Consider the following 26,884-nt stretch of genomic DNA (forward strand, 5'->3'; position numbering starts at 1 on the left):
GGCATCTTTGGGGTCCAAAGTAGGGGTAGAGGAGGCCTACCTGACTTCGTTTCTTTACAACCTAGAACAAAGATAAGCAGCTCGGAGTTACGGCACTTCCGGTTTTGTGCCTCAGTTTCCTCATCTGTGAAATGGGGACAGCATAAGACCACGTTTCAGGGATATATTGAGGACGAGATGAGCAAACATATATAAGGGGCCTGCCTTCTGGCCCATAGGAGTGGGACAGAGCTGGAGTGCCTGCCCAGGGTCCCTGACCTCCAGCCCCTGTCCTTGCCCAGGGCGGGAACTGTGAGATCTCAGGGAAAAGTGACTCTGATGACTTCCGTCGGCTTCTGGCCGCCATGGAGGTGCTAGGCTTCAGCGGTGAGGACCAGGACAGCATCTTCCGTATCTTGGCATCCATTCTGCACCTGGGCAATGTCTACTTCGAGAAGTATGAGGTGAGAGCCCCAGCCTGCAGGTCCTCTCCTCAGAGGCTTGGGGGCCGTGGATACTGGCCTTTCAGGGTATGCCACGTGCGTTTCATTTGTTCTCTCTCCCACCCCTGCCCCAGCCATTGGGGTTGCTCCTCTTTTTCTTGTTGATGTATGAGAGCTTTTTATATATGAGAAGGAGACCAACTCTTGGTTCCTGGTGGGAATTGCCAATACATTTTCTGGCTTGTCATTTGTATTTTGATTTGTACCCAGGGTGTTTTGTTTTGGCGTTTTCCTTGGTGGTTGGTTGGTTCCGTTTTTGGTTGTTTGTTTGTTTGTTTTTGCCATGTAGTTTTTTGGAATTATTTTCAGGTATTTTATGAACATTTTCTTGGATAAATTTTAGACTTTGTATCATTTTTAGAAAGGGGCTTATCTCTCTAGAATTTTAACAGCTGGGGCGCCTGGGTGGCTCAGTGGGATAAGCCTCTGCCTTCCGCTCAGGTCATGATCTCAGGGTCCTGGGATCGAGCCCTGAATCAGGCTCCCTGCTCAGTGGGGGGGTCTGCTTCCCCCTCTCTTTGCCTGCCTCTCTGCCTACTTGTGATCTCTGTCTGTCAAATAAATAAACAAAATTTTTTAAAAAAATTGTAACAGCTTTCACCCAGCACTTTTTCAAAACGTGTTATGGGGTGTGTGTGTGTGTGTTCACATTTAATCTTTAGTTCATCAGTTTATCCCAGTAAAGCGTGAAGTAGCCATCCTGTTCCTTTTTTTTTCCGTGTGGTTAGCAGTTACACTAATCCTGTAATTCAAGAAATAGAAACTTACCATGTACTAAATTCTCACATACATTTATGCCCAGTTCCTCATTTCCTGTTGTGCTTTATTAACTTATGTATTGTGTGTCTACCTCCCACTGTTTTATTTTGTTTTTTAAAGATTCTATTTGTTTTTTTGAGAAAGAGAGGGAGAGTGTGTGAGTAGTAGAGGGAGAGGGAGAGGCAGACCCCCCACTGAGCAGGGGGCCTAATGCGGGGCTCGATCCCAGGACCCTGAGATCATGACCTGAACTGAAGGCAGATGCTTAACTACTGAGCCACCCAGACGGCCCTAAAATCCCCCTCAGTGCTTTAATTATTGTAACTTTATAACACATTTGACTCTCTGTCTCCTTGTGCTCCTTCACTCCCCTTCTGTCTCAGAATTTTCCTGGTTTTTCTAGCTTGTTTATGCTTTTCACATGAACTTTAAGCCGAGTTCCGTAGTTTGAAGCATGCTGTTGTTGGCATTTGGCATGTAGACGGACGCGCAGGAGACGGCCTCGGTGGTGAGCGCCCGGGAGATCCAGGCCGTGGCGGAGCTGCTCCAGATCTCCCCTGAGGGCTTGCAGAAGGCCATCACCTTCAAAGTGACCGTGAGTCCCGGGCCCCCGTTCTGTCAGAGCCCCCTGCCAGCACCTGGATGGTATGGGCTGTTCCCTCTGCTTTGAATGCTATTCCTTCTCGTCCTTCAAGACCTGATGCAAGCATCCCCCATCCAGGGCGGCACCCTTAAGCCCTGGGTGGGTCATTACCTCCCTGGGGCTCCCACAACCCCTGGCCCTGTGTCCCTTCCCAAGGCTGATCTCCCTGGGTCTGTCGCCTTACGCATCTGTCTCCGCGTTAGAGCAGCGGCCCTGCCCCCGCCCGCAGCATAGTCAGAAGTGGGGGTCAGGGTGTCCTATTCCACCTCTGGCCAGCCATGCGCCTGAGACCAGTCACACCAACATTCCGGCTCTCTTCCACGTGCTCCCCCCAATCCTCCGGGGGCTTCCTGGAGGCGGCAGCCAGCCCGCTGCCATTCAAGGGCCTCATCCCTCCGCAGGAGACAATGCGAGAGAAGATCTTCACCCCACTGACCGTGGAGAGTGCTGTGGATGCCAGGTGAGGCCTTGCCCCTCCCCGCCTAACCCCCAGAGGCCTGCACATCCCCCGCCCCTTCCCACCTGTCCCAGCACCATCTCTGCTCCAGGGACGCCATCGCCAAGGTGTTGTACGCGCTGCTCTTCGACTGGCTCATCACCCGGGTCAACGCCCTGGTGTCCCCTCGGCAGGACACGCTGTCCGTCGCCATCCTGGATATCTATGGCTTCGAGGTAGGGCTGCACGGGTGGGTGAGGGGCAGAGGACATTAAGCCACATCTCCCTCCCTTCTCAGCACCCCCGCCATCTCCTCTGTCCTCCTTCACGTACCCCCCGGAGGCCGCGGAAGGCAGGGAGGGCACTGGGCGGCCGGGGCCTGTGAGCGGGGCCCTGGGTGGGGACACGGGGGCCACTGGCTGAGGAGGGAGTTGGCCCAGCCTCGCCGCCCCCCGGCAGGACCTGGGCTTCAACAGCTTCGAGCAGCTGTGCATCAACTATGCGAGCGAGAACCTTCAGTACCTTTTCAACAAGATCGTCTTCCGGGAGGAGCAGGTGTGCGGAGCCTCCCTGACCCGCCAGCGGCCTCCCCGGGGCCAGGCAGGACGATACTGGCTCTCAAAGGGCAAACCGGAAGTGGTCAGGTGGAGGGGAGGGAAAGGTGTTCTGGGCTGGGACCAGCACCCGTGAAGGCCTGTGCTCTGGACCCAGAAGATGCCGGGTGCCGAGCCGACAAAAGCCCTCTTGGTGTTGGGGGGGGTCCTTCTCCCCACTGCAGGGCTGTCCCAGGGGGAGGGTGGAACAGGGCTCAGAGATGGTTCGTGTGGGGAGCGAGCTCCCTGTGCGAGCAGAGGTGTCCCGGCCAGACCCTTTCACGGGGCTCCAGCCTGGAGGCAGGGTGGGTGCGGCCTGCGCAGGGCAAGGAGGCCAAGCGCTGGACGCCTGCAGGAGGAGTACATCCGGGAACAGATCGACTGGCGGGAGATCACCTTTGCCGACAACCAGCCATGCATCAACCTCATCTCGCTGAAGCCCTACGGCATCCTGCGGATCCTTGATGACCAGTGCTGCTTTCCCCAGGTGAGCCACGGGCGCTGTGTGAGCCTGGTCAGGTTGGCCAACGTCTCTGAGCCTCATGGCCTCATCAGGCCCGGGTCCTGCCTTCTTACCTGCTCTGGCCTGGGGGACAGGAGCTCAGGGCACCCAGCCTACAATTCACAACCTGGGGGGACGGAGGCTGGATGCGGACTGTGGGTGCCCAGAAGAGGGTACCAGCCTGGGAAATTACAGAAGGCTTCCCGAAGGAGGTGACCTTGAGGCTGGACCTCAGACTCTGATTGGAAGACGCCAGTCGGGGGTGGGATTCCGCTTAAGCCTCCCCAATCAGGGCAGTGGGGCCGCTGGAGGCAGCTGCGACTTGCTCCTCCCCAGTGCTCACCTGGAAGCAGTCTGGGCTGAAGGATTGGCCACTAGTCGCGGAACGGGGTGCCCGGCTCCCCTGCCCAGCCGCTGACCCCCGCCTGCCCGCAGGCCACAGACCACACGTTTCTACAGAAATGCCATTACCACCACGGCGCCAACCCGCTCTACTCCAAGCCCAAAATGCCGCTGCCCGAGTTCACCATCAAGCACTACGCAGGCAAAGTCACCTATCAGGTGAGACCCAGGACAGCCTGCACAGCGCCCTGCGAAACGGTCCCGCAGTTGGAGACGGGAGCACACCAGGGGCTGCAGACACTCCCCCCGGTTCTAGTTCTGGCCCCCTGCCGATCCTCAGCTGTGTGACCTTGGGAAAACTGCTTTACCTCTCCGAGCCTAGTGGAGACATCTGGAAAATGGGGCGAACGATAGGGTCCGTCTCCTGTGCTGAGTGTGATTAGCAGTAGCTGTTATTAGTAACGATGCGGATGCTCTCACTCTGTTATCTCAGACACGTTCCTGCCCCAGGGGGTGGTGTCGGCCGGGATCTGAAGCTTCTGTCTCCATTCGGGCCTCGTTTTCCTCATCTGGAGGACAGATGCAGGACAGGGTCCTCCACTAAGGATGGGGCCAAGACCCAGACTGTTTACATGAAGCTATGGATGGTGCCCCCTCCCCGGAAGATGGGAAGGGTATTGGGGGCAGAAAGGGAGGGGACCACAGGAGGAGGAAGGGTCCAGTACTCTCTAGGACAGATAGGGAGATAGAGGCCCGGAGGGGCAGGGCCAGGGTCCCCCAGGGGCTGAGAGCCCCTCATCCGCTGTAGAGAAGAAGGAAGGAGGAGGGGAGCAGACAGACTGATGCACACTGGGGTAGGTTATCGCCCTGCCCTGCCCCCAGGCTGCATGGGCTCCAACCCAAGCTGCCCCTTGTTACCCCTTTGCAGGTGAACAAGTTCCTAGACAAGAACCACGACCAGGTGCGCCAGGACGTGCTGGATCTCTTTGTGCAGAGCCGGACACGGGTGAGCGAGCTTCACCTGCTGCTGCTCTGCCCCCTCCGCCCCCCCCCCAGAGCAACCAGCCTTCCATCGGGCCCCTCTCTTGGTCCAGGAGACGGGGAGGTCCCCTAGGGACCCAGGTGCTGGCCCTGCCTCCAGCACACTCCGGGTCCAGCAGGCTCTGACGCGGACCTCGGCCCTAACCCAGAGTCTTGCCTTGCTCTGTACTTTCTCCCTTTGCTGGTCCTGCCCCCTGAAGGGCGATGCCCCTGGCGGGTCCCACTGGATCACCCTGCCTTTCCCCTGGCCCTGCCCACTCAGCCGTGCCCTGCCCTGTCCCCTCACTGAGCAGTTTTCCCAGAGTCCTGTTGTTCCCAGACGCCCTCCCCCATTCTCTGGGTGTCCACCTTCTTCTCTGTCAAATGGGCACCCTGCTGAGGTCATTGCCAGAGTTCATGACCGTGTGTGTAGAAGGCCACCTCGGGACCAGGTGCACAGTCAGACAGAAGGAAAAAAGTCAGCCTGGACACGGGACAGGTCCCTTGGAAGGTGCTGAGCACCTTGACTTGAGAGGGGTGGGGTCCAGGAGGACAGCGGCCTTGCAGAGAGGGCAGGGGCCCAGGGAGGTGGTTTTCTGATCCCTCTGGTCTGGAGATTGGGCTCATTTTGTTTTTAACTCCTTCTGCACCCCCTCCTCCTGCCTCACCACCAACCTCTGTTTCCTTGTTTCTGTCTCTCGGCCCCTGCCCTGCCGTGTCTCCCTGTCTCTCGGCGCCCGGACCACTGCCCCGGCCGCTGCCCGCCCCCGCCCAGGTGGTGGCACACCTCTTCGCCAGCCGCGCCGCACAGGCCGCCCCTCAGCGCCCGGGCCGGAGCGGCTCTACCACCCGGCTCCACAAGGCACACACGGTGGCCGCAAAGTTCCAACAGTCGCTCCTGGATCTGGTAGAAAAGATGGAGAGGTGAGCGCGCAGGGGGTGGGCAGCCAGCTTCACCTCTGACTCACGTCACCACCCTTACGGGCCAACACTTACTTCCCTTCTCTGGGACCTCACACGGCCGCCCTCCCGCCCCCGCGCAGGTGTAACCCCTTGTTCGTACGGTGCCTGAAGCCCAACCACAAGAAGGTATGTGAAGGCTGACATCCTCTTCCCCGTGGTGTGTGACCTGGGGCAGGTGGCTGTGCCTCTCTGGGCCTCCACCCGCCCAGCCCGCGGTGGGGACTCTTTGTGACTGCTAGTGCCTGGGGCACGTGGGTGGGCCAGTGTGCAAACTCCCCATCTGGGCCGTCCTTACAGGAGCCAGGCCTCTTTGAGCCAGACGTGGTGCTGGCGCAGCTGCGCTACTCCGGGGTGCTGGAGACTGTGCGAATCCGCAAAGAGGGCTTTCCAGTGCGCCTGCCCTTCCAGGTGTTCATTGACAGGTACCGCAGTCCGGGTGGTTCCTGAGCTCCGCAGGTCCTTACCCAGCTCCCCCGCGGCCCCAGGAGTACAGAACCCAGGCAGGACGCAGCCTGCCATGCACAGTTGCTCAGGTTGTTCACCACCCAAGATCATCACCAGCTAGCTATCACAGAGCCAATTTATCCTTCCGCATTTGTCCTAGTTTCACGCCGGTGTGCGTGTGGATTCCAGGAGTGATTTGAAGCTCTTACAAGTTCCCAGCAGGCGGCAGTAAAGCGTCTTATTCCCCGGAACTGTAGGTACCGCTGTCTCGTGGCCCTCAAGCCCAACCTGCCAGCCGGCGGGGACCTGTGCGTGTCCGTGCTGAGCCGCCTGTGCACCGTCCTGCCCAGTATGTACCGCGTCGGGGTCAGCAAGGTGAGCCCCACCCCGCGCGCAGCCCCTGGAAGCCTCAAGTTCGGGGGCTTCAGAGCGGGGGATGACGGAATGAGACACGGCGCGACCAAACATCCTGACCCAGAGCAGCGCAGTGGGGCTTGGTCCCGTCTCGGGACCGTTGCTCAGGCCGGTCCCACCGCCTGGTTCCCACTCACGGTTCCTCCCACCTCTCGGCACCCAGCCCGCCCCGCACCCAGCCTGGCTGGTCCTCCTCCCCCGCCTCCCCGGAGACCCTCACGGCCGCCTGCCCTCCGCAGCTGTTCCTCAAGGAGCACCTGCACCAGCTGCTGGAGAGCATGCGGGAGCGCGTCCTGCAGCTGGCGGCCCTCACCCTGCAGCGCTGCCTCCGCGGCTTCCTCATCCGCCGGCACTTCCGCTCGCTGCGCCGCAAGATCGTCCTGCTGCAGAGCCGGGCCCGGGGCTACCTGGCCAGGTACCCGGCCCTCGTAGGTCAGGGCTCGCCGGAGCCCCATGGTGAGGCGCCGGCGGGGCCATGCCAGAGCTGGGGTACAAAGCTCCCTGGCCCCGAGCTGAGCAAGTAAGAGCCGGGCCTCGGCCAGAAGGATGTTCCCACTATGGCTCTGCCTTGGGCCGTCCTGCCCACCAAGCCCTTGGCCCCGGTGATCTCTCCAGCCAAGAGGGGCCCCAGCCTGCATCTTAGGAGCCCTGGGAGGACAACCCATTGGGGTGTGCCTGCTCCTGGCAGTGTGGTCCAGGCCCTGCCACTTAATTGGCTGCATGACCTTGGCCAAGTCACCGCCCTTCTCTGAGCTCTGCAGGGCTCCCATGGAGAACCCTGGGCACTGATATCCAGGCCAGGCTGGCGTGGGCATCTCTGTACCTTGGCCACCCCGTGATCCCCCATTCCCTCCCCCCACACCCTTCTTTCCATCCCCCCCCCCCCCGGCTCCCTCCAGGCAGCGGTATCAGCAAATGAGGAGGAACCTGGTGAAATTCCGGTCCCTGGTGCACACGTACATGAACCACCGGCAATACCTCAAGGTGCAGGCCGGCCCCCTCCCGCTCCGGGGAACCAGGCAGCAGCGGGAGGGAGGAGGCGCCCAGGAGGGCACTCCTGGCTCAGACAGTCCTGGGTCCCAGTGCCCGCTCCTCCTCTCGCCGGCTGGGACCTTGGCCCTCCCCATCCTCACTTTCCCCGCCCTCCCCTGGGGTTGTGTAGGGGGTTCCCTGAGATCTTGTCGTGAAGGATTTGGCCTGTGCCGGGTTCACGGTGAGGCCTGCAGTCGTCGGGTAGGACGGAATTTGTCGACCGAAGCCACCCCAGATATGGTGTTCCTTTTGCCTCAATGCCCGTCTTGGCCTGTTGTCATATAAACCAGTGACTCAAAGGACAAATGTAGTCCCCAAAGCCTTGGAGAACTACCTGGCTTCTACTGAAGTCCTTGGAGGGATAGAGGCGGGAACCTCCTGTGGATCTTTCCCTTTCTCCCAAGTATTACTCCCTCTGCCTCGTGCCTCTGTCTCGCGCGCTCTTCTTCCCTTCCTGTTTCTCCGGCCGTATCTTTGCCTCCCTCTGTCGCCTGCGAGGCACCAGCCACCCTCTGGGAGCCGGCTCAGGCTGCCCCCGGCCTGGGGCCTGCCGTCGCCTCTGCCCACCATTCCCCCGCCTTGACCACCTGCTCTCCTGCAGCTGAGGGCAGAGCGGAGGCTCCGGGCGGAGGAGGCGCGGCTCCGGGAGCTGGAGGTGGTGCGGGCGCTGCGCAGCAGCAGGGCAGGAGGGGAGGCCGGCCGGCAGGCGTTGTGGCGGGCCCGCCCCTCACTCGGTGCTGTACCTCCAGGAGCTGAGCAAGCGCGAAGTGGTGGCTGTGGGCCACCTGGAGGTCCCTGCTGAGCTGGCAGGACTCTTACAAGCTGTGGCAGGTCCGTGAGTGCTGGACCCTGGGGTGGGGGCGGCTGTGGGCGGGCGCTGGACTCTGGTGCCCCACGACCTCCCTCTCTCCACAGGCCTCAGAGCGGCCCAGGTGCCCCCGGTGGCCCCTGTGCGGACTCCCCGGCTCCAGGCTGAACCCCGTGTCACACTGCCCCTGGATATCAACAACTACCCCATGGCCAAGTTTGTCCGATGCCACTTTAAGGTAAAGGCTGGTGTGGTCCCACGTGGCCCTGGCCGGTGGGCCCTGACAGATGAGAACTCACGCTGATGTCAGCCTGGGCAGGCTCCTGGCCGTGCCCTGCGGCGTGGGGTATCAGCCCGAGTTGTTGGATAATGAGGAGTCTGGGGGCTCCAGGGGAGGGCTGGATGGAAGTGGGGGGCCCTCGAGGGCTTGGGAAGTGGCCGTTTGCCCGCCAGTTGGAATTATTTCAGATGTCTAACAAGCGGTCAAGCCACGAGACATCATCCCGTCTTTCATTTCCGGCTCTCAGGACGCTCAGATGGTCTCCACCCCCAGCTTGCTGATGGCCAGGGTCTGCCCCCTTTCAGGCCTCAGTAGCCCCATCCACACCCTGGGGAAAGGAGCCTGCAGCTCCCTGGCTCTCGTCCCCCTCGCTGGCACAGAGCAGCGGATCCAGATGCGCCCACAAGCCCCAGCTCGGTCCCCATGCCCAGCCCTGTGCCCACAGGAACCTGCCTTCGGGATGCTGACGGTGCCCCTGAGGACACCCCTCACGAGGCTGCCGGCAGAATGCCACGCGGAGGCCGTGAGTGTCTTCAAGCTGGTAAGGGTCCGCCCAGGCCGCCTTTGAAGTCTCAGGCCGTGAGGCTCCTTGTCTTGCCATCCTTGGTCCTCCACTAGCCCAGGCCATTTACCCCAGAGCTCTTTGGAGGAAAGACTTCTGGCATGGGATGGAATCCAGGCTCCACTCCGGGCTAGGGCTAATCCCACTCGGAGGATTGGGAGCCTTTCTTCTCCCAGCCGTCTTCCTGGCAAAGAGCTTCCCAGGGACCAAGAATAGATCCGGGTCCTCTCCTCGAGGCCTTCCTAGTCCGAGGGGGAAGGCAGAGCACACCTGACCAGTGACGACTAGCATGGACAGAGGTTGGGCACAGAGGCCAGGAAGGCTGACTGATGCCCTAATCCTGTTCTGGATGGACAGAATCAGAGAGGGCTTCCTGGGGGGAGAGTGCGGGGTTGGGGGGCAGCATTTGAGCTCAGAATCTGCCAGCTGAGACAGACGGAGAAGGCAGAGAGAGGAGAAAAGCGGGTCAGAACACACCAGTTGGTGAAAGTCGGAAGGGCAGAGGCAGGGAGGGGTCCCAAGGGCCTGTCGGCCAGATCAGGAGCTTGGAGTTCATTCCAAGGGCCCTGGGAAGCCAAGGAAGGTGCTTGGTCAGACATGGACGTTAAAGAGCGCTCTCTGGGGCCTGGAGCAGGAGACGGGGGCTGGCTGGAGGCCAGGGATGCAGGCTAGAGTGGGGGCAGTGTGGGGAGCGCTTGTGGAAGCTTCATGAGCACGAGAGAAAGTCAGAATGCACTTTGGATCCTGACCTTTGTCGTTGTGGGCGCAAATCACCTCCTCATTTGGCACGGGGCATGGAGGTTATACTGTGACACGGGGGCTGTTATCCGGGCTTTCCAGGGACATGGGGGAAGGACGGGGGAGGGGTGTGTGTTGGGGGTGGTGGGACCCCGGCAGGAACCACCTTCCAAGAGGCCCAGGAGAGTCTGTTTGTGGCCAGATCCTGCGTTTCATGGGCGACCCCCACCTGCACGGTGCCCAGGAAACCGTCGTCGGGAACTACGTCGTGCACAAGGGGCTGGCGAGGCCTGAACTCCGGGACGAGATCCTGGCGCAGCTGGCGAACCAGGTGTGGCGCAACCCCAGTACCCACAATGCCGAGCGCGGCTGGCTCTTACTGGCGACCTGCCTCGGTGGCTTCGCGCCTTCCTCGCGCCTGAACAAGTACCTGCTCAAGTGAGTGGACCCGGCCAGGGCATGAGGACGGTGACGCGGGCATGAGGCCCCCGGGGCGGGTTGGGAGAGGTCAGGCCGGGCGGGAGTGAGGTCTCTGTGCAGGAAGCTCAGGCACTGGGGCTGGCCCGGGGCTGGTCTCCGTCTCCACCGGGCTCAGAGCCAGAAAGAGGGCAGGTGTTCACTCTGGAGGGTAGGGCTCAGGCAAAACTCAGACGATGGCCGAGACCAGGGTCTGGGGAATTTGGGGAAAAGGCGCTGATCTGTCATGTCATGGGAAAAGGACCAGGGAGTTAGGAGCAGAGATGCTGGACACGCGACAGTTAGGGTTCAAATCCCAGCTTCAACCTATAGGATACCAGAAGTGGTGTGTTGGTGTGGATCTTGCCGGCATCCTGATCATACTGATGATGCCGATGATGATGATACTGGGTGAGAAGAGTGATTTGCAAAAGAGAGAGCTCAGGCAGGCCCCAGGTGCAAAGCCCAGCTCTGATACTTCCTGCTGTGTGACCTGGAGCAAGTCACTGTCCTTCTCTGAGTCTCTTTCCTCACCTGTGAATTAGCATTGGTAACAGGAGGGGGGCGGTGAGCCTCAGTGTGCAGAGCTGCACCCAGTAGGTGGACAGCTCGGAGAGTCAGTCTTGGGAAGCTGGGGCAGCAGGTTAGGCCCACTGCCTGCCTGTCTGGGGCTTCCTGTGGGCACAGTTCTGGGTTCCCTCTTGCGGCCACCGCGGGCCTGCTCCACGGCTGTTCCAGCAGCAGGGAGGGAAGGAGCCAGAGAGCCAGATATGTGGGGTACCTGACTCTGGAGGGGATCAGTCTGATTGGGGCTGGGTCAAGTTGAACCCTCTCAGCCATCTCTTATATGGGTAAGAAGCTGGAGGCGGGCTCAGAGGGGGCAGATGACCCCCTGGGAGGCTTGGTGAAGGGATGGGAAGTGTTCCAGAGTCCCTATTATTGCCCACACCCTGCTGCAGAGCCCACCTTGTCAATGGCATTTTGCTCCAACAAGCTTTGGTGGCCCTTCCTGGAACCCGTTTGGCCTTTCGTTGGACCTCTGCTGGCTAAAGATACTTCCGGCTAGCCTGGGACCCTTCTGAGCCAGCCTCAGAGCTGGAGCCTTGTCAGCTTCACCTCACAGCTCTGGGCTAGCCTGGGCCTCCCTCAGGTTGGACTTAGAATCCCCCTCTATGGCGGGCTAGCCATAGTCTCCTCTTCATCCTGGCTCCAACTGCCGCCCATCAGGTTTGTGTCTGATCACGGGCAGAACGGCTTCCAGGCCGTGTGTCAGCACCGTCTCCTGCAGGCCATGGGCCAAGGCCAACAGCAGGGCTCAGGGGCGGCCCGCACCTTCCCGCCGACCCAGCTCGAGTGGAGAGCAACCCAGCAGAAGGCCAGCATGGCGCTGGACGTGGGCTGCTTCAACGGTGAGCTGTCCTCTCCCCACCACGGGCGGCTTTCCCTCCTCCCTCTCTCCCTTCAGAGGGGCCCCTGGAGTCAGCAGGCCCCAGTACGCCCCGGGGATCAGGAGATGCTCTGGGTGTGGCTCGGGAGAGAGGTCAGCAGGTGGAGGTGGGGGCTGGACCTGGAATGGGGGCTGGGAGCGGGGGCCGGGAGCGGGGGCCGGGAGGGTGCGGATCCAGGCTCCAGGGCGAGAGCGGGCAAGCAGGCAGGGGAGGAGCAGGCCTGGGCCGCGGATGCATCCTGGCTGAGCCCAGCATCTGCCCCAGGCGACCAGTTCTCCTGCCCGGTGCACTCCTGGAGCACGGGGGAAGAGGTGGCTGGAGACATTCTGCGGCACAGGTTGGCTCCTGGACGGCCCCACCCGGCACAGCCTCGGGTAGTGCAGAAGGAGGGAGGGGGAGGAGCAGGAGACCAGACACCCCTCCCCCACCACGGGGCTCACTCTGGTCAGGCTTAGTCTGGCTCGTGTTCCGTGGTTTCTCCAGACAGTACCTGTTGGCTCCGTCCCTCATCCCTGCTCCTCCCTATGCTGTCTCCAGGGGCCTGGCAGACGGCTGGCGGGGCTGGACGGTGGCCATGAAGCACGGGGTCCAGTGGGCAGAGCTGGCAGGCCACGACTACGTGCTGGACCTGGTGTCCAACCTCGAGCTGCTCCGGGACTTCCCGAGACAGAAGTCCTACTTCCTCGTGGGTGCAGAAGGGCCCGTGGCCAGCAAGGGAGGCCCCAGAGCGTAGGTGGCTTCCCGGGCCCTTCGCGCGGAGCATGCGGCTTTCCTCCCAGCCGCAGCTCGGAGCTGAGTTCTAATCCCCAGCGTTAGGCAGCTTCTACACCCAGCGTGGGCTCGCACTCACCATCCCAAGATCAAGAGCCCGATGTTCTGCCGCCCCCCAGGGTCCCTTCTTTAAAGGGAGGGAGTCACCCATTTCCAGAGCCCAGAGAGAAGGTCGGGGGGGGGTGATTCGGGGAGAGCCATGGTCTCGTAGGAGGGGAGCCGCTCCATGGTCCCCTTCCCTACAGGTTGTTTGGGAACAGCTGGGACTCAGACGAGGACATGCCATGTGGATGTCCCCAGGCCCAGGGACACGTGCCCAGAGTAGCTGACTCCGATAGCTACTGCAGCCACGACGAGGACGGTACTAATGAGGCCCAGAGAGGGACAGTGAACCACCAAGGCCAACCAGCAGTGGCCACTGTCTCTGGTGGGGAGGGATCCTGGAGGCGATGGGGTGATTAGCAGGAGAAAAGAACTTGGCTTCTGTGTCCCCCACCCTCCCAACCAGACTCAGACAGCCTGGGAGAACCCTCTGTGCCCCACAAGGGACTGGACGGCTACCTGGACAGCCTCTTCGACCCCGTGCTGTCCTACGGGGATGCGGTAGGGGTTGGCGGGGGAGGTGTTTGCAGACAGCTGGGACCACGTGTCCACACCAAGTCACCGTCCCACAGGGGGACGCAGGAGCATCTCACAGCCAGGGCTGGGGGGTGGCATGTCTCACCTGGGTCTCTGCTGGGGGCCCGGCAAAGATGAGGGTGTCCCCATGGCTCAAGATGCTCCAGGCTGACCCCAGAAGGACCCACGGCTAAAGGTCCAGGGCCCCTCCTCCACCTCTGGTGGGAGCCAGCCCCCTCAGGCACCCTTGTTCATTTTGGGAACTTCCAGGAGCCCCTCCACGGCATGATGTGGGCCCTCAGCAGGGCACAGCGCCTCCCGGAACCTGTTCATTCACCTGTGGGAGGGGGGACGGGTTTGGGGAGTCTGCCCGGCTGCGGGAGTACCGACCGGTACGCCGCATGAGCGGAGGCTGGGCATGGAGCAGACGCCCCGGGGACAGAGGAGGTGGCCGGTGTCAGGTGCCCGTTGCCTTGGCGCCTGAGGAGCATGACAGTGAGGCAGACACTTGAGCCACCTGCTGCCCCCAGGACCTGGAGAAGCCAACAGCCATTGCCCACCGCATGAAAGGGGGAGGCCGGCCCGGTGGCAGCGACGGCAGCAGCCCTGAAGACCCCCCCAGGAGATCCCCAGAGCCAAAGCCAAAGCCAAGTCAGTGCCTGCCCCCCGGGGTGGTTCCGGGATCGGGCTGGCTCTCGGGGCTCCTCCACCTGCTAGGATGGAGGCGGCCACGGGCCTGGCGGGGGTGGGGGGACAGCGGCAGGGTGGGGGATAGCTGGGGAATTCCTACTCCCTCTGCCTCCCATCCCTCGGGATCCACGCCCTCCGACTCGCCCCCCCCCCCCAGTCCCAGGCCTAGATGCCTCCACGCTGGCCCTGCAGCAGGCCTTCATCCACAAGCAGGCTGTCCTCCTGGTGAGTGCCAGACGGGGGGCGGGGGCTGCCCTGAGTTCGGGCCTGCCAGTCACCACCGCCACCACCTCTCCCCAGGCCCGGGAGATGACCCTGCAGGCCATGGCGCTCCAGCAGCAGCCCCTGGGCCCCACCCCAAGGCCCTTGTCCCCAGAGGTGAGCCTGGCCTGCCCAGCCGAGAGGCGTGCTGCTCTGGGGCATTGTTGTGTCTCTCTGGGGCAGTCGCCCCGCAGCCCATCCTGGGCAAATGTGGGGTCCCCAAGAACAGGCCGGTGTGTCCCAGGAAGTGCACCCTATCCCCTGTTCTCTGCAGAAACCCCTACCGCCAGAAGCACGGCCGCAGTTTGTGGGCACTGGACCCCCAGCCAAGCCTGTGCTCCTCCGCTCCTCTCCAAAGCCTCTGGCCCCTGCCCCTCTGGCCAAGGCCCCAAGACCCCCCACCAAGCCCGTGGCCGCCCCTGTTCTAGCTCAGCACCGGGTTTGTCCAGAAACCAGTGAGTGTCCTATCCCCCTGGCAGGAAGCGGGAGGGGCTTCCCGGGAGGGGACTGGGATTGTAGTGTGTCCCCTGGGGCCTCACCCTGTCCCCACCCCACCTTGCCCACAGCTGCACCCTGCCCAGACCTGGTCCGGTATTCCACACTCAACTCAGAGCACTTCCCGCAGCCCACGCAGCAGATCAGGAACATCGTGAGGCAATACCAGCAGCCGCCCTGGGGAGGCCGGCCCGAGGCCCTCAGGTCAGCTCTGCCCCTGTCCCTGCCGTCCGGCACTCTGGACGGTGGGGGAGCCCTCCTTGCTGTAGGGCCATCCACCCGGGGAGCAGCCCCCTGCCCGGCACCCTGCAGGGAGTGAGTCTGCTCACGCAGATGGTCCCAGTGATCCTTCAGCCAGAGGAAGGCCTAGATCGCTGCTCTCTAGGTCGTGCTGTGTGACCTCAGGCCAGTCTCTGACCCTCTCTGGGCGCTCACGTGTAAGGATCGGGGTGGGGCTGGGGGTGGAGGAAGAAGCTCCCCGTTACAGGTATTTGTGACTGGGAAGAAGAAACCCCTATCCAATCCACCAGGAAGGACGGCGGAAAGATGTTTGCAAAGCGGCCGGATCCCCACGAGGAGGCGCTAATGATCCTCAAGGGGCAGATGGGTGACCCAGCGGCAGCAGGGGGCAGCCAGGTGAGGGACACGTTTGGGCTGGGGCCCTGGACTGCCTCCAGAGCCAGCTGCCCCTATAAGCTGCTGCCCCTGCCACTGCTCCCCTTCTGGCCCCCCTCTCCATTCTGCCCCCTGAGCACTCTGTTTGTGGTGGGGACAGGTGCCCAGAGAGGCAGTGGCCTTGGTCAAGCCAGTGACCAGCACACCAAGGCCGTCTGTGGGACCCACTCCAGGTGAGAAGCCAGGGGGAGAGGGGGGAGAGGGGCACAAGGGTCCAAGGGTGTAAGCCTGTTGTGAGCACAGGGGAGTCCCGGTCTTCATGTCCGTGGCGTGTGGCGTGTGTGTCTGTGTCCCTGAGCCCACGTGGACCTACTGTGTGTGCATTCGTGTACGTATATCAGCACTTGTTTAACACCGATTCCAGGCCAGAGCCGCTCTGGCCTCAGTAAATCCCCACTCAATCCTTCAAGGAAGTGCTGTTCCAGTCTCTATGTTAGAGATGGGAAAAGAGACACAGGGAGGTTACATGACTTGTCCAGATCACACGGTTCAAATGGGTCAGACCAGGCACATAAACTCAGCCCTCCCAGCCTCATAATTGGGCCCTAATCTCTCTGTCCTCTGCCTCATGGCAACCGCAGTATGTCTTAAAAGCTCACATCATGTCTCTGCCAAGAGCGCTCCCATGATTTCTAGGATGAACTCCAGACTTCTCACTATGGCCTATGAGACCCTGCACGATCTGCCCACCTCCCAACCTCACCCCCTCCCACTCTCCCTTTGGCACACACTGTTTCTGGAACACAGCAAGCCCACTCCTACCCCAGGGCCTTTGCACTTGCTGTACCTAGAATGCTCCTCCCCAGAAGATCTTTGCATGCCCGGCCGCCTCGTCATTCGGGTCTTGGCTCAGTGTCATCTCGGAGAGGTATGCCAGATCACAGAGACTGAAGGACCCTCACAGACAAAACCCTAGACTTCCTCCTAAATGCACGAGATTTATTCCCATCCCAGCTCCTAGAACTGAGACCTTTGTACTTCCCGCCGTTCCATCAACGTGCGGGCAGGAGCTTTGTCTCCTCTGCTCACACCCAGCGTCTAGCAGGACCGGCTGCGCACACTAGGTGATCTGTACCGGCGTCAAATGAAAGACTGAGCCGGAGCTGAGCTGTTAGGGTTGTTCCCGTGCGCTCATGACTGGTGTGTCCACAGTCAGGGGCGTGGGAAACCTCTTAGCCCTGGTCCCTTACCTGACAAGAGTCGCCCCCCATCCCCTTCCTCGTCGGCCCTGCGTCTCACTCATGCCTGCCCGACTCACTGTGCTCCCCAGCGCCGCCTTCGCGGTCCCTGGAGCCCCCCGAGGAGCCCCTGCAGACACGGCTGCACCGCCTGCTGAACCCCGACTTCTACGGCTACCGGGGCGCACCCTGGCGGATCTTCTTGCGCAAAGAGGTACTTGCCCTGTTGAAGCCAAGGGGGGCTGCACGGGGGGCGGAGCCTCTCCCCGGAGGGGGCAGGGAGGGGCGGGGGTGGGGCCAAGAACGCGGTCCACGTAAGGGGGCGGAGTCAGAGCCAGAGTATGGAGCCCGGTGGGAAGCAAAGCGAGGGGACCGTCCCAAGGGCCTCACTGGAGCCCCGATCCCACAGGTGTTTTACCCCAAGGACAGCTACAGCCATCCTGTGCAGCTAGACCTCTTGTTCCGGCAGGTGAGGTCTTCTCCTCCCCTTCTGCCTCAGTGTACTCCTCAGGGCAATGGGTACATAGACTAGCTGTCTGCAGATTTCATTTCTGTCCTCTTGGATGTGGGTCCTTGGCCACAGCGAGGATGGGAAGCTGTTCTACTGAATTTCCCACCTCCACTGCCAAGGTCAGTAAGCCCGCAATTTGGATTTAACCAGATACACCGTTTGTCTGAGCTGGATGGTACTCAGAAGTCAAATCCCAGCCCCAGTAAGTACAGGAGGAAGCTGCGGCCCAGGAAGGGCAGCACGGGTTGTAGAAGAGAGGAGGAAGGAGAGGGGCCTCTGTAACTGGGATCTGATTCACACAGATGACCCTACTGCCACATTAGTAGGGCCCTCCGCATTCCCACGCCCACCAGAACAGTCCAGCCTGGGTTCCCAGCTGGGGAGTCTCGCCAGCCCCCGGCACTGCGGCTCATTCCCACAGATCCTCCATGACACGCTGTCCGAGGCCTGCCTGCGCATCTCCGAGGACGAGAGACTGAAGATGAAGGCCTTGTTTGGTACCACAGGGGGCAGGAAAGGACACGGATGGGGCATCCAGCTAGAGTCAGGCCAGCCCTTTCCCACAGGGAGATTGGGGATGACGAACCCAGCCCTGTTTGCCTCCTGGACAGCCCCCTTGGCTCTGTTTCTGGCATCTTGCCTGGCCAGGTGTCAGGCCGAGTTCAGATTTGCCTAACACACCATGTGTCTCTAGCCATCCTGTCTGTCCATGGATCTTGGTTTCTCCTTGTAGACACTGAGAACACAATTCCAGTACCTTCTTGCCAGGTGTCAGCCTCCCTCCCTGCAATGTGGGCTGGCAGGGGAGGGGAGGGAGGGTTCTGACCTGACCCGGCATCCCTTAGCCCAGAACCAGCTGGACACACAGAGGCCCCTGGCAACGGAGAGCGTGAAGCGGGCCGTGGTCAGCACTGCACGTGACAGCTGGGAGGTCTACTTCTCCCGCCTCTTCCCTGCCACGGTGCGAGCCCCCTGCCGGCCCCTACTCACCCAGGGGCTTCGGGGAGGAGACTAGAAGACACTCACATGTCCCTCACCCCCACCCAGGGCAGCGTGGGCACCGGCGTGCAGATCCTAGCCGTGTCCCACACAGGCATCAAGCTCCTGCGGATGGTCAAGGGCAGCCGCGAGGCTGGCGGGCAGCTGCAGGTCCTGCGCACGTACAGGTGACTGGGGACAGGCGGGTGAGAATGGGGCCTGCTGGAGGTGGGCGTGGACCGACAGTTGCATCTCCTCCCCTACTCTTGCCCCAGCCAACTGCCAGCTGCCTGTGATGTGCCAGGCTCTGGGCCAAGCCCTTTAAGCAAGTCCATTTTACAGACAGGGTAACTGAGGCTCAGTGACAGAAGTGGCTTGTCTCAATTCACAAAGCCAGGAAGGGGATGAGCAAGAAGCCCGCCACCCTGTCCTGCCTCTTAGCCCAGAGCTCACTGTGCAGTGCGGGCGTCGAGTTGTGAGGAGCCAGGAAGGGCGCGGGTGCTCCAGCATAAGACCTCACGGGGTCTGCGGACCCTCCTCTGCCGGCAGCCCCTTTTGTCCTCTGTCACACAAGCCCAGAGACAGAGTCTCACTCGCTGGTTGTGTGAGAGCTCCTTGCTTTGAGAGATGCAGAGAATTTGGTCAGTGGGTGAAAGAGAGACATTTCTGTGGGCAAGACCTAGGAGACTGGATTAAGAAACAAACGGGGGCGCCTGGGTGGCTCAGTCGGTTAAGTGGGTAAGTGTCTGCCCTCGGCTCAGGTCATGATCTCAGGATCCTGGGATGGAGCCCTGCATGGGGCTCTCTGCGCAGCAGGAGGCCTGTTTCTCCTTCTCCCTCTGCCACTAGCCCCCCCAACTTGTGCATACGCTGTCTCTCTCAAAGAAAATCTTTTAAAAAGAGAAAGAGAGAAAAAAAAAGAAACAGAGCAAGGCAAAGCGTAGTGAGGGCTGGAGTGTGAGTTCACAGGGTGCTGGGAAATGAGCCGGAGCTACAGGCAGGATGGGGTGGGGAGGCTAGGCAGGCTCCCAGGTCCCATGGGGGCAGGGGGCTGGGGTGGAACTGGGCTTTGGGAACCATACAGGGCAGGAGCAGACGAGCAGGATGGGAAGGGAGGAAGGCACCCTCCGGCCAAGGAGCCCTGCCTTCATGCCACTTTCCCCGTCCTCCAGCTTTGCGGATATCCTCTTTGTGACCATCCCCTCCCAGAACATGCTGGAGTTCAACCTGGCCAGTGAGAAGGTCATCCTCTTCTCAGCCCGAGCTCACCAGGTCAAGACCCTGGTGGACGACTTCATCCTGGAGCTGAAGAAGGTCAGGGTCCTCCTACGGATGCCCTCTCCTCAGGGGCCCAGGGGCAGAGATCAGGGCTCTCCTGCATCGTGGACATGCCTGTCTCGCCGGCCTGGGAGGCACGGGTGTGAGTGTGTGCGTGTGCATGTGTCCACAGACGTCTGGCATCTCTCGGGCCTTTGCACAGGCTGTGTCTGGGACGCCTGTTCCCACTTTTGCCAGCTCCCTCAAAGCCTTTCCCTAATGCCCTCATCACAGGTGTACCCCCCACCCCGAGCTCCAGGGCGAGTGCCCGCCTCGGCCTCTGCAGCCTCCCTTCCTCCCCACCAGGCAGCCTCAGGCCCAGCAGCTGGCCTCAGTGGGGCAGCTTTGGGGGGGAGGATGGGTAAGGCCTGTACACGTCCTGACGGCCACCAGTGTCCCTCGGAGTCTCAGCTCGAACACTTCACAGTTGCGGGAACCCCTTCGACTTGCATGGTGTCCTTCCCTCTTGCACCCACGGAACGTTTGGGATGTTCACTTGCCCAGGAATCAGGGAGGAATACCTGCGGGAGAGAGAGCCCCGGCATGGCCCCAGGCTTCTGGGAGGAGGGGGATGTGACCGCAGCCCCTCTCCTGGCCCCTCCACCCAGGACTCGGACTATGTGGTCGCGGTGAGAAACTTCCTGCCCGAAGACCCAGCGCTGCTGGCCTTCCACAAGGGCGACATCATCCACCTGCAGCCCCTGGAGCCTCCCCGAACGGGTCAGGGCCCTGGGACGCTGGGTCCTGGAGGGGGAGGCCAGGCCAGGGGCCTCCCGCCCGTGCTGACATCAGCTTGACCCCCAGGCTACAGTGCCGGCTGCGTCGTCCGCAAGAAAGTCGTGTACCTGGAGGAACTGCGGCGCAGAGGCCCCGACTTTGGTGGATACCCCCGGATCCCTCCCTCCTCCCTGTCTAGCCTCCCTGGCTCCCAAACCGAAACCCTAACTGGCTTCGTGCGCTGGCACTGCGCAGGCTCGGTGGGGTTTCTCTGGCCCCACAGCGGCCTGCTGGCAGCCCCCTAGCCCAGGCCTCTGTCTGCACGCCGGGCTGAGGGGTCTCTCCAAGTGCTAGTGTTCCCCAGTATGTGGCCTGGGTCTCTCTCTGCTCGGGAGTCTACACGCACCGTGTCTGTTCGTCCACCTCCACTGAGGGAACGCTGCGTCTGCAGACAGGCTCCCGGCAGGGCTCCCTCACCCACCCTGGGCCAGGAAGGAGCTTCGATTACCCCTTGGGCCCCTTAATCCCAAGACGAGACCCTTCTGTTTGTCTCAGGCCCCTTACCTGCCCCCTAGGTTGGAGGTTCGGGACCATCCACGGGCGCGTGGGCCGCTTCCCTGCGGAGCTGGTGCAGCCCGCGGCCGCCCCCGACTTCCTACAGCTGCCCGCTGAGCCGGGCCGGGGCCAGGCTGCGGCCGTGGCTGCTGCCGTGGCCTCCACAGCCGCTGCATGGGAGGTGGGCCGCAGGAGGGAGGTGAGACCGGCAGGGCTGGCCACGGGGGGGGTGCTCAGCCTGATGGTGGAGGCAGAGGGGGCAAGGTCAGCCGGGAGTGTGACCAGTTCCAGGATAGGAGAACTTGGTAGGGCTAGCCAGGGGGGTGACCTAGGGGATGGGACCAGAGACGGCTGGAGGTGTGACCAAATGGGGTCGGGCGGTGGGGGTCAGCAGAAAGATTGTGATGAGGCCCCTGGGGCAGGACCAGCCTGGGGGCCAGTAGGGGTGGGGCGGGCAAATGGAGCGGGCTTGGGTGTGTGGAATGGAGCTAGCGAGGGGTGGGGTGAGGTAAAACTTAGGAGTGAAGGACAAGGTCAGCCACCGCCAAGCAGCTGGGGAAGGGGGAAGCCAACCCAAGGCTCAGATGGGGGGCGTGGCCAGGTGCAGGTGGGGGCGTGGCCAGGTGCAGCAGGGGGCGGGGTCAGCTGGGCTGTGGAAAGTGGGGCCAGGAGAAAGGGGCCAGGACGACCTAATGGGGGTGTGTCTCGGTGGGTGCAGGTCAGGGGTAGCCCGAGAGACTCTGGACAGAGTCAGCCTGGAGTTGGGTGTGGCAGCTATGAGTGTGCCCCGTGTGGCAGGACAGGACCTCTTAGCTCTGGCCCTCCTGCAGGGGCCCCTGGTCAGGGCTGGCTGCCCTGACGGTGTCGAGGACGGCCTGACTCTCCCTCCGTGCTCGATGCTTGAGTTTGCCCAGAAGTATTTCCGAGACCCTCAGAGGAGACCCCAGTGAGTGGCGGCCCCGCCCTGAATCCCCACTCTGAGGAAGATCTTTTTGGGGCTTACAGCCGTCCACGTGGGGGCTCCCACTCGTGATGGGGGTGAGAAACCCCCCAGATGTGGGGTCCGCCTGCAGCCTCCGCTTCTGGGAGCCTTCCTGCCTGGAGGACTGACGTGGGTCGAGAACATTCTGGGTGGGAAGGGGCTTTCGTCAGAGGCTCAGAGGCGAGACTAGTCAGCCGCGCCTGTCTCCTGTTGCAGGGATGGCCTCAGGCTCAAGTCCGAGGAGGGTCGGGAACCCAGAGCCTTGGGAGACATGCTCTCCTTCACCAAGGTGTCCAGCCCCGGCCTGTTTCTGTAAAATGGTGATGCAACATCCCCCTTCCAGGCCCCTCGGGAAAACAGCCTTGTCCTCAGTGGGCCCCTCCCAGCTCTCAGCACCCCAGCCACCTGATTCCTCCCAGGGCAGGATCTGTCCCCATTGCCGAGCAAGCCTGGCGCCTCTTCTGTGATATGGACTCTCCTGCCGTGAGACGGGAGGCAGCCCCTGGCCCCGACACAGCTCCCTTCCTCCCCTCACAGACCCCGCTCCAGGAATCCCTTATCGAGCTCAGCGACAGCAGCCTCAACAAGATGGCCACCGACATGTTCCTAGGTATGGGGGCGGGATGGACCCGCGGCCAGGGCCCCGGGACCAGCTGGGATCCAGCACCCCATGACCCTGCCCATCCCAGCCCTCTGGTCTTGAGTCTTACCTTGCCCCTCACCTCAGACCTGGGGCCCCATTAAGCCCCCAGCTGCCTCCCGGGGATGGACCAACCTTGGGGTGCCCTTGGGGGGAGCAGGCAGCTAGGTGTCTGCTGGCCTGAGTGGGGCAAGTCTTTCCTATAGCTGTGATGAGGTTCATGGGCGATGCTCCGCTGAAGGGCCAGAGTGAACTGGACGTGCTTTACACCCTCCTGAAGGTCAGTCCGGCAGACTTTGCCAGATGCTCCCTTTCCGGCTTGTGTGGCTCAGTTTCCCCATCTGTCACCCAAAGTTGAGGACTTTGGGCGGAGGGGAAGCCCAAAGAGGAGTGTATCCTGCGGGGGGGGGGGGGGCTGTGGAAAGGACACCAGGCCTTTCTCCAAGCACACATCCTGTTCTTTTGTGCCTGGCGTGTGGCACGGGCCCTGGCCTGGCCTTGCCATGTGATGGCCTGCCCTCCCTCAGCTGTGTGGGGACCATGAAGTCATGCGGGACGAGTGTTACTGCCAAGTTGTGAAGCAGATCACGGACAACACCAGCACCAAGCCGTGAGTGAGCTGGGCCTTTTGCTCTGTCCCCTAGTCCCCACGCTGGGTCCTCGCTCTCACCCCCCACCCAGGTCTTCCCTCCTAATTCTCTTCCCCCTCATCCTCTTCCTCACCCAATGGATAGAGTACACATGTTTGGAATTTGGTCTGGGACAAGCCGCTGGTGCTCTCTCAGCCTCACTCTCCTCGTCTGTAAAATGGCATTGATCGTGTGATAAATCCAGGATCTTGGTTGTAAGTGACAGAAACCCAGTTCAAGATGGTTTCACCAAAAGAGGATTCAGATGACTGAAAAGCCCAAGTATGGCTTCAGGCATGGCTGGATCCAGGTGTCATTGGGAACAGGCTTTCTCTACATTCTAGTCCTGCTGCTCTCTGTGTTGATAGCGTTCTTAAGTAATGTCTCCCATCCACTGGCAAGATACCGGCTCTGGGAAGACATTTCCCAGTTTAGTAATCTTAGGGAAAGCCAGTTGACCCAAGATTATAGCAAAAATTCCCAAATCTAGTCTTTTTAGGACTAGTTTGGGATTTTAGTTCAGTTAGTCCCGTGCCCATCCCTGAACCAACCACAATGGCTGGAGGATACGGAGCTTTGACTGGCTAGAACTGAGTCAGATTTTTGTCCCTCAACCAGTCACTGGATCCAAAGGAAGGTTGAACTCTGACTGGCTAGATCAGGATCAACAAACCATCCCTAAACCAATCACGGTGTTCTACAATCTACAGTGTTCTAGTTCTGGGCCAGACCTGGCTCCCATGTCTGTCACCAAACCACGGTGAACTGGGGAGGAGTGGGTGCTTTCCTAAAAAAGCCCCAGTGCTGCCCCCAGGTTCCAACAGGTCCCACAAATGAAACCTCGCCTGTGGGGCGGTGCGAAGGTGAATGTGTCTTACATGGGACTGGCAGAGAGCAAGTGGCCAGTGTGGGGCGCTCTTGTTACCACCAGATCCACCCTCCCGTCCCCATCTGGTCTACCTCCCCCACTTGCTGTCTACCCCCCCCCCCCCCCCCGGAGTTCTAGAAGCACTCAGCAAATCCTCCTGCCCCTTCCCACTGCCTGGCCCTCCCTGCCGTTCCCTGTGCCCAGCCCCAGCGCGTTCCTTTTGCTCTCCTTCAAGGCCCCCCATCCAGGAGCCTCCCCAGAGAGATTACACCCAGAGAATACTTGTGGGTTTTTTTGTTTTGTTTTTTGTTCGTTTGTTTGTCTTGTGCACGTCTGGCTTGTCCTGTCAAGGGCCTCATCTCCTTTCCCTGTCTCCCACTTTGTCTTCCCAAGCACAATTACCTTTTGCATGGCTCTGGGGCCCTCCCGCCCTCTCTCCCTGGCTTGGGAGCACCATCCGCCAACAAGCTGCCTGAGAGCTGGAGACGTCCAGCCCCATCCCCGGAGTCTCCCTGCATGGCCCTCCGGGGCCGCGGCCAGCTGTGATGCGGCCCTGTGTGCGTGTCCCCACAGGGACAGCTGCCAGAGAGGCTGGAGATTGCTGTACATCGTGGCTGCCTACCACAGCTGCTCCACGGTCCTCCAGCCACACCTCGTTCGCTTCCTCCAGGACGTGAGCCGGACTCCCGGCCTGCCCTTCCAAGGTGAAGGGCAGTGGCGACCCTGGGTAGTGAGCGCACGGAAGGGATTTCTGGGTGGGCCGAGTGGCAGGAGCAAAGGCCTACATGCGGGCAAAGGAAGTGGGTAGCAAGGGCCTGGAGCGCTGGGTGAGGCCCTGCTTCTCTCTCCGCCATTGAGAATCCCCAAGGGTCTTGAGTGGGTCTGCGCAGGGGTGAGACCCAGCTGGTGGCAGGGTCTCAGCCTTTCCTCCCTTGGAGACTGGAGGAAAGGGGCTGGTCCTCAGCCTCACCCCTACCCTTGTTTCCAGAGCAACCCCTGGGTTCCCCTTAAGAAAAAGGTCATCACAGCAGTCATGAAGGAGATAGTGGACCTCACTTTGTCTCTCCCCCAGTAGTCCTCTTTCATTCGGTTAACGTTTCCAGAGAAACAGACGGTGGCGTCTTCTGCACCCAGCTCTGGGGGGGGGGGTTGGCAAGGGGGTCCCAGCTGACAGGGGAGCACACCCCCCGGGCAGTAGCTGGCGGTGACGGCTGGTTCCAAGGCCCTTGGGTAGCGGGGACCATGCGCTAGACAAAAGGCTTTAATGACGTGGGCCATGAGTTCGAATGCAGCTCTTGGCTTTGGGCAAATCCCTGCCCCTCTCGGGACTGTTTGCTCAGCTAAATAAATACCCTGTAGGCTGTGGAGCGAAAACGAGGAGGCTGGTGCTGGTGGCCGGAAGAGCCTCTTTCTTGCACTGCCTACCCTGGGCAAGGCCTTGACTCTCTGTCTCCACAGGGATTGCCAAGGCATGCGAGCAGAATCTTCAGAAGACCTTGCGCTCCGGTGGCCGCTTGGAGCTCCCCAGCAGCATGGAGCTCCGGGCCATGTTGGTGAGTGTCAGGTGGGGTCAGGAGGAGCGGGGGAAACAGGACCCCGGCCCAGAGACGCCGTGGGCTCTCAGCCCTGGCCAGTCCAGAGCCCCTTGGCTTGGGCACTTCCATGGCCGGGGACAATGGCTGGCCCAGATCCCAGGACGTGGCCTCTCTCGTCCCCTCCCCTCTCTGTCCCAGGCGGGCCGCAGTTCCAAGAGGCAGCTCTTTCTTCTCCCCGGAGGCCTTGAACGCCACCTCAAAATCAAAACGTGCACCGTACGTGAGGGAATGTTTCTGGCAGGCAGGGGCGGGAGGGCAGTGGGGGCGTTGCCTTAGGGTGCTGAGGCCCACAGGGCAGGACTTACGTCTCAGGGAAGCAGACCAGGTCTCCGAGAGGCAAAGGGCCATACTGCCGAGAAAGAATTTGGACTCCAGAGGCTGTGCTCCTTCCCTGCATGAGGCCGATTCTCAGAGGACCCTTCACGGCCCTGCAGAGGCTCGAGGAACTCTGTGCTTGGCCTTGCAGGGCCTGGGCCACCGGGAAGACAGGGGTCAGCTCCGCTGGCGTGGCCTCACCCTTCCCTCCCTCCAGGTGGCCCTGGACGTGGTGGAAGAGATCTGTGCCGAGATGGCTCTGACCCGCCCCGAGGCCTTCAGCGAGTATGTCATCTTTGTCGTCACCAACCGAGGTGAGGGGCCAGGGGGACTGGGGACGCTGCCAGCCCTTAAGTCCCAGGTTAGATGCCACTTCCGGGAAGCCCGGGCTGCCTAAGAACTCTTCTGTGCACCAAGCACCCCAGCTGCGGATGTTGGTTTTACCTACCAGACGGGAAGCTCAGGGAGGACCGTGGCCTGCTCGGCGGGAGCCCATGGGCCCTGCCTTCAAGGAGCTCACATCCTGGACGTTTCCTTGAGTGGACCCTGGTTTCTGGAGCCCGCCGCGCGTGCATTGCTTCCTGTCTCTCAGGCAGAAGCAGCGGTCTCCCCCAGCCCTTCGCACGCGGCCCAAAGCCCCTTCTGTCTGCTGCCCACTGGACCGTGGTCTGCCTCCTGCCACCCAGGGGTTGGCGCCAGCCTCCTGCCCCTAACTCTAGTGGCTGCTGGCTGGGTTCTGAACTGTGTGTCCTCAGCCCTGCCCGCCCAGGGCCAGCCAAGACGGGGCAGGGGATGGTGGTAACAAAATGGTCCTCACGACAGACATGTATGGACCGGATATGGTGTTCCAGGCACAGTTCTAAGCATTTCGATTGTAAAAACTCCCGGAGGGGGTCCATTGTTCAGTGGGTTTCCTGAAGGTCACACCATGGGCAGTCTAGCCTCAGGAGTCTGGACTTTATCATCACGCCATACCTCCTCTTCGGTAAAATGTCACTGAAGACCTGGGATGGGCAGCAGAAAGGTCTATGCAAGAAGGAAGAGCGTGGGGCACCTGGGTGGCTCAGTGGGTTAAAGCCTCTGCCTTCAGTTCAGGTCATGATCCCAGAGTCCTGGGATCAAGCCCCACATCAGGTTCTCCGCTCAGCAAGGAGCCTGCTTCCTGCT

At 61.4% G+C, this 26,884-nt stretch overlaps 1 protein-coding gene across 1 annotated transcript in view; it reads left to right on the top strand.

Annotated features, from left to right (window-relative positions):
• Window positions 1-26,884, top strand: part of MYO15A (myosin XVA) — a 49,403-nt gene that overhangs the window by 13,161 nt on the left and 9,358 nt on the right. The window contains exons 11-59 of the mRNA XM_045984143.1: window positions 282-443; window positions 1,723-1,836; window positions 2,286-2,344; window positions 2,433-2,556; window positions 2,780-2,875; window positions 3,269-3,400; window positions 3,851-3,976; window positions 4,686-4,763; window positions 5,553-5,701; window positions 5,821-5,866; window positions 6,038-6,162; window positions 6,442-6,559; window positions 6,838-7,013; window positions 7,498-7,582; window positions 8,232-8,285; window positions 8,380-8,461; window positions 8,546-8,676; window positions 9,164-9,259; window positions 10,221-10,456; window positions 11,702-11,883; window positions 12,187-12,259; window positions 12,460-12,651; window positions 12,939-13,054; window positions 13,202-13,296; window positions 13,842-13,962; window positions 14,159-14,226; window positions 14,302-14,379; window positions 14,537-14,717; window positions 14,829-14,961; window positions 15,288-15,393; window positions 15,533-15,605; window positions 16,703-16,824; window positions 17,020-17,079; window positions 17,543-17,618; window positions 17,967-18,082; window positions 18,169-18,287; window positions 19,272-19,413; window positions 20,025-20,136; window positions 20,221-20,295; window positions 20,709-20,887; window positions 21,519-21,634; window positions 21,887-21,959; window positions 22,208-22,280; window positions 22,517-22,590; window positions 22,838-22,920; window positions 24,381-24,511; window positions 25,266-25,360; window positions 25,541-25,618; window positions 25,935-26,031. Of these exons, the coding sequence (XP_045840099.1) occupies window positions 282-443; window positions 1,723-1,836; window positions 2,286-2,344; window positions 2,433-2,556; window positions 2,780-2,875; window positions 3,269-3,400; window positions 3,851-3,976; window positions 4,686-4,763; window positions 5,553-5,701; window positions 5,821-5,866; window positions 6,038-6,162; window positions 6,442-6,559; window positions 6,838-7,013; window positions 7,498-7,582; window positions 8,232-8,285; window positions 8,380-8,461; window positions 8,546-8,676; window positions 9,164-9,259; window positions 10,221-10,456; window positions 11,702-11,883; window positions 12,187-12,259; window positions 12,460-12,651; window positions 12,939-13,054; window positions 13,202-13,296; window positions 13,842-13,962; window positions 14,159-14,226; window positions 14,302-14,379; window positions 14,537-14,717; window positions 14,829-14,961; window positions 15,288-15,393; window positions 15,533-15,605; window positions 16,703-16,824; window positions 17,020-17,079; window positions 17,543-17,618; window positions 17,967-18,082; window positions 18,169-18,287; window positions 19,272-19,413; window positions 20,025-20,136; window positions 20,221-20,295; window positions 20,709-20,887; window positions 21,519-21,634; window positions 21,887-21,959; window positions 22,208-22,280; window positions 22,517-22,590; window positions 22,838-22,920; window positions 24,381-24,511; window positions 25,266-25,360; window positions 25,541-25,618; window positions 25,935-26,031 (5,428 nt within the window). The remainder of the gene's footprint in view (window positions 1-281; window positions 444-1,722; window positions 1,837-2,285; window positions 2,345-2,432; window positions 2,557-2,779; window positions 2,876-3,268; window positions 3,401-3,850; window positions 3,977-4,685; window positions 4,764-5,552; window positions 5,702-5,820; window positions 5,867-6,037; window positions 6,163-6,441; window positions 6,560-6,837; window positions 7,014-7,497; window positions 7,583-8,231; window positions 8,286-8,379; window positions 8,462-8,545; window positions 8,677-9,163; window positions 9,260-10,220; window positions 10,457-11,701; window positions 11,884-12,186; window positions 12,260-12,459; window positions 12,652-12,938; window positions 13,055-13,201; window positions 13,297-13,841; window positions 13,963-14,158; window positions 14,227-14,301; window positions 14,380-14,536; window positions 14,718-14,828; window positions 14,962-15,287; window positions 15,394-15,532; window positions 15,606-16,702; window positions 16,825-17,019; window positions 17,080-17,542; window positions 17,619-17,966; window positions 18,083-18,168; window positions 18,288-19,271; window positions 19,414-20,024; window positions 20,137-20,220; window positions 20,296-20,708; window positions 20,888-21,518; window positions 21,635-21,886; window positions 21,960-22,207; window positions 22,281-22,516; window positions 22,591-22,837; window positions 22,921-24,380; window positions 24,512-25,265; window positions 25,361-25,540; window positions 25,619-25,934; window positions 26,032-26,884) is intronic.

Source organism: Meles meles, chromosome 18, assembly GCF_922984935.1.
Source record: "Meles meles chromosome 18, mMelMel3.1 paternal haplotype, whole genome shotgun sequence".
Classification (NCBI taxonomy): Eukaryota; Metazoa; Chordata; class Mammalia; order Carnivora; family Mustelidae; genus Meles; species Meles meles.